Source organism: Cricetulus griseus, chromosome X, assembly GCF_003668045.3.
Source record: "Cricetulus griseus strain 17A/GY chromosome X, alternate assembly CriGri-PICRH-1.0, whole genome shotgun sequence".
Lineage (NCBI taxonomy): Eukaryota > Metazoa > Chordata > Mammalia > Rodentia > Cricetidae > Cricetulus > Cricetulus griseus.
This window is the reverse complement of record NC_048604.1, coordinates 105,739,243-105,743,438: the sequence shown is the minus strand read 5'-3', so window position 1 is coordinate 105,743,438 and position 4,196 is coordinate 105,739,243. Positions and strand designations below refer to the sequence as shown.

The following is a 4,196-nucleotide window of genomic DNA, read 5'->3' as shown; positions in this document are numbered from 1 at the left end:
AAACTTGTGACAATACCATAATGCAAAATTCATTTAGTACAACTTCCAAAACCTCATAGTCTGTCACAGTCTCAAAAATGTTTTAAGTTTAACACTCAAACTGTTTTTCTGAGAATCATGCAATCTCTTATTTTAGTCACCTGTAAAGATGAAAATAAAAAAAAGCATATCACGTACTTCCAACATATACATTACTGTTTGGAGTCATGAAGCCGAGTATCAGACCAGTATTTGAGTGCTTGTCTAACAGGTCTCCAGATGAGACAAAAGCCCATGGGGACAGTCTCATACAGCAAGGACCAGTTAACTTTGGGACAGCACAAGATACTGCTGGGACAGCATAGCCTGCATGCTCTCTTCTCTCTCATAATATTGATTACTCTCTTAGCTTTTTAAGTGTCATTTTTGTCAATCATTCATGAGACGGAAGTGATAATTCCTGAAAAGACACATTTTTCTCAAATATTTTCCCTTAAAATTATTTGGGAGCTGATGCTTCTCAGGTTTCTTGTCTTGGGATGCCAGCTGTCATTTCAGACAGCTGGGAGCTGTCCTGATTCATTGCTGACAGGATCAAAGGCAGATCACCATATTTCTGTAAATAAGTTTTCAACAGGAATGAGATTATTCTCAGAAATGTGTGCCTATGTCAATCACATTTTAGTTTTATAAAGACAGCATGTACATGGCTCAATATTTTGCCAAGCTAGCAAAATAAGTGTTGCTTGGGATTAAAAGATATTTTGATGTAAAAGTTGGGAAAAACATATTTGACATTTTTGTTTTTGCCAGAGGTTAACAATGGAGGATGGGAATAGCTTTTTTGTTAGTATGAAAAACATGTTTGTTTTAGATAAATAAATAAAGACAGTTAGAGCTATTTGGGGCAGGTCACTTGTGTGAAACTCATCTGGTGATTGCTCATTTTATTTCTTCTCACTTACAACCTTTCCGCATCTCAGGACCTCAACTCAGGCTGTGGTGGGATTGCAGGAATAACCATTTCAAAATGCAGGGAAGGGAGCATGACAAGGAAATACTGGACCAAAGCAAGACCAAAAAGTGGCTGGGAAAACTCCAATCACTACATCTCCATGTCTGATGTCAAGACACTCTTCTGATCTCCAATTCTGTTCAGCTCCTAATAGTGCCACTCACTATGAGATCATGGGAGCCAATTACATTCAAACTACTAAATCACCTTCAGAGTTGAGGATGAGAACATATTTAGAGACAGGAACATATTACACATATAGAAGAGGAAATAATTTAGACACAGCCAGAGAACCAAGTGGAGGCTTTATTCAGAATGAGTTGATGACTACATGCATTTTTTGTTGTATAGAGGAAATTTCTTCAAGGAGCATTCTGACAGATGTTGCAAATGTATGAGCCTTCACTTTACACATCTTGTTTGGTAAGTTTGGAAGCACACCTGGCCTTCTCCTGACTCTGAAGTTTCAAATTGCTTATCTCAGAGACAAAGAAGATCGCACCAAAGAGTGACATGGTGGATATCAGAATCCCAAATGGGAACACAGCAGTAAAGTATTTCATTATCAAGTCTTCTTTTTTAACAGGAAAGTCAGGTGGAAAGTCGAGAGTGGTTTGGCCATAAAGATCTACAATGTGGTTCCAGCTCACAGAAACAAATGTGAAGAGGCCACTAAGACACATAACTAAGGCAGAGACCTTGTAGCAATATATCTGCATCTCAACATATGGGTATTTCATGTAGCTGATCTTAATGGCCATCGAACTGCAAACCAGAACTATAGGCTTCATCAAAATGGCCCCCACCATCAGATTCTGTGCATACTGATATTCAGTTGAGATGGTCCAGTTGGAATTGATAGGGGTATGCACCAGCATCTTGATTACAGTACCTGAGACATTAAACTCTTGAGGGTAATGAGCTTCCCAGAGTCCAAAGGACACAAACTTCACAATGTTATCATTGAATACCCACAGGCGCCAGCATTGGCTGCTTGCAATGACTATTTGTAACACGAAAGCTGTTAGGCTGCTAAAGAAGCCAGTCAGTTTGAAGATGCACTCCTTTCCATTGGCAAATCTGAAGATGAGATTGACCATGTATACAGTTAAGCCAAGAACACAAGAGAAGGCAGAAGAACAAAATAAAAACAGTGATTATTAATATAGCACTAGGCTGTCATACCTTGTACCTGCTATTCACATAGCTGTATTTAAGTAATCTATGTATTTATTGGGGTGTAACATACTACAGACAAGAGTATAAGAAGCCCCAAACCCCATGACTATAGAAGAAGTACTCTCTATAAGAGGTTTGGGCTAGCAATTTCACTGTATCTGTCAAATGCTGAAATGTATGTATTTGTTAACTAAGAATTTTAATGCTTGAAATTAGCAGTGAAAAACAGTTTGCAATATCATATGTAAGTAAATGCTTATTTCAACTATGTTTTGAATACTGAAATATAATAAATAATTTAAATGAATATTATAATCTGAAAATTCTCAAATATCATTTCTAAATTATTGTAGTGGACTTTTATGTGAATATTGTAAACAGGACAAGCAAAATGAACAATGATCTACATGTTATACTCATGCATGTCCACATTCTATACATGAGGCATGTATTTTTGTGTGTATGCACATAGCTCATAACCAGCATCAACACGTGTGATGACACACAGGCATCATCTCTACATACGCACACACACACACACACACACACACACACACACACACACACAAAGAGAATGGGCCATAAAAGATACACCCCAAAAGGTAACTCTAGGTAGTTCAGTCTAGCAGTATAGAATGTCTTATTTCTATATTTTTCTGAAATGTGCCAAGTTCTTTTTTAAGCCATACATATTTTATAATTTAGCCCTGATTAGAATGACTTTGAAAACTCAGGGTAAGCATATGCCTCAGTTGAAAAACTATTACTGAACATGTTGGAGACCCTGATTCCATTGCTCAGTGCAAAAATCTAAATCTTTAAAACATAAGAATTCATGGTATTTCCATCATTGGCCCATAACTTACTCAAAAGTGGATTTTCATATAACCAACATTTTTTTATTCATTGCATATAAGGTATCCTATTTGTGGAAACAACTGTCTTCTGTAGTACAAAACTAAGTCTCTATATGTACTTGTGTACCAGCTTATTTAAATCACTTCTCAGTTCAAATATTTGGATGTAGTGTTAATGCTCATGAAAAAAACTATGCCCTGAGTGATGTCACAGAGTACTTGAGAAGGGAAGGAGCCAAAATTGTGTATACAGCAGGCATGAGGATAATGTCGTTGCCACTGTCCATGCAGAAGTTGTGAGGGGTCAGTAAACTGGATCACCTTTCACAGAAATCCTCCATAACAGATAATCACTGCACCCCACACAGTCTATGTGAAGTGTGCTTCCTAACTTAGAGAAGAGATTTGGCAAATACTTCAAATGTTGTATCAGCAAGTTGGGTTTTCATCCTCCCCATAACCTCATGCTTGCCAGGGCACATCTGAGGCAGTGAACTAAGGGAGAAGTGTAGTTTGAAGCACAACAGGAATCAGGGAAGATAATGCTGTTCTATCCATGTTAGAATGCCATTGAAGAGATGTGTGTGCTTCATAAAGACCCAATTTCAAACCCTCCAAGTAACTCATTTTAAGTTTTTACCTTTGTTTATCGAGGGTGAGGAAATCCATTGGGAAGATGTCAAGATTATAAATATCTTCCAAATTACAGAAAATGTTGACCAGACCAGGAGTCACACAAGAGGTGAATCACCTTCAGCAAGAGAAGTTCTGTTAGGCAGATATTTCAGCACACAACAGTTTCGCATCAACCAAAGCCTGATTCACACAGACTGACATATTCCTCTTCTCTGCTTTGCTTCATTAGAGCCTCATTTATACACTTCAGGAGTAGTAGCCCATCTGATATTCCTGTAGCTCCAATTATATCCACACAATCAGTTTCCTCATTTTATAAATAGGAAAACAAAACAAAAAGGCTAATTTACATGCTCAACCTCAGGAAATTTCACAGGTATAATGGCCAGTGCCATCTCCAGGGTCCTCATTGGCACCCACACTTAAGACATTTAGCTTCATTTACTCACATGGAAATTATGTCAACAAATAACTGAAGCATATGTCAGTGGTTCTTTTGACTTTCCTTGCCCTGTGAAATTGAATGTGAC

General features: G+C 37.7%; 1 protein-coding gene across 1 annotated transcript; it reads right to left on the bottom strand.

Annotated features, from left to right (window-relative positions):
* Window positions 1–1,401: 1,401 nt before the first annotated feature.
* LOC100750436 lies at window positions 1,402–3,699 on the bottom strand. The gene is made up of 2 exons (XM_027431813.1): window positions 3,671–3,699; window positions 1,402–2,074 (listed from the first exon to the last, which is right to left on the bottom strand). The coding sequence occupies exons 1-2, from the start codon at window positions 3,697–3,699 to the stop codon at window positions 1,402–1,404; spliced, it is 702 nt and encodes a 233-aa protein (XP_027287614.1).
* Between the last annotated feature and the right edge of the window lie 497 nt (window positions 3,700–4,196).

Excerpts from the sequence above, each read along its gene's own strand:
- LOC100750436 (XM_027431813.1), bottom strand. The coding sequence starts at position 3,699 with ATGGATTTCCTCACCCTCGATAAACAAAG. Across the intron at positions 2,075-3,670 it reads CTCACCCTCGATAAACAAAG|ATTTGCCAATGGAAAGGAGT; the intron begins GTAAAAACTTAA and ends TCTCATCTTCAG.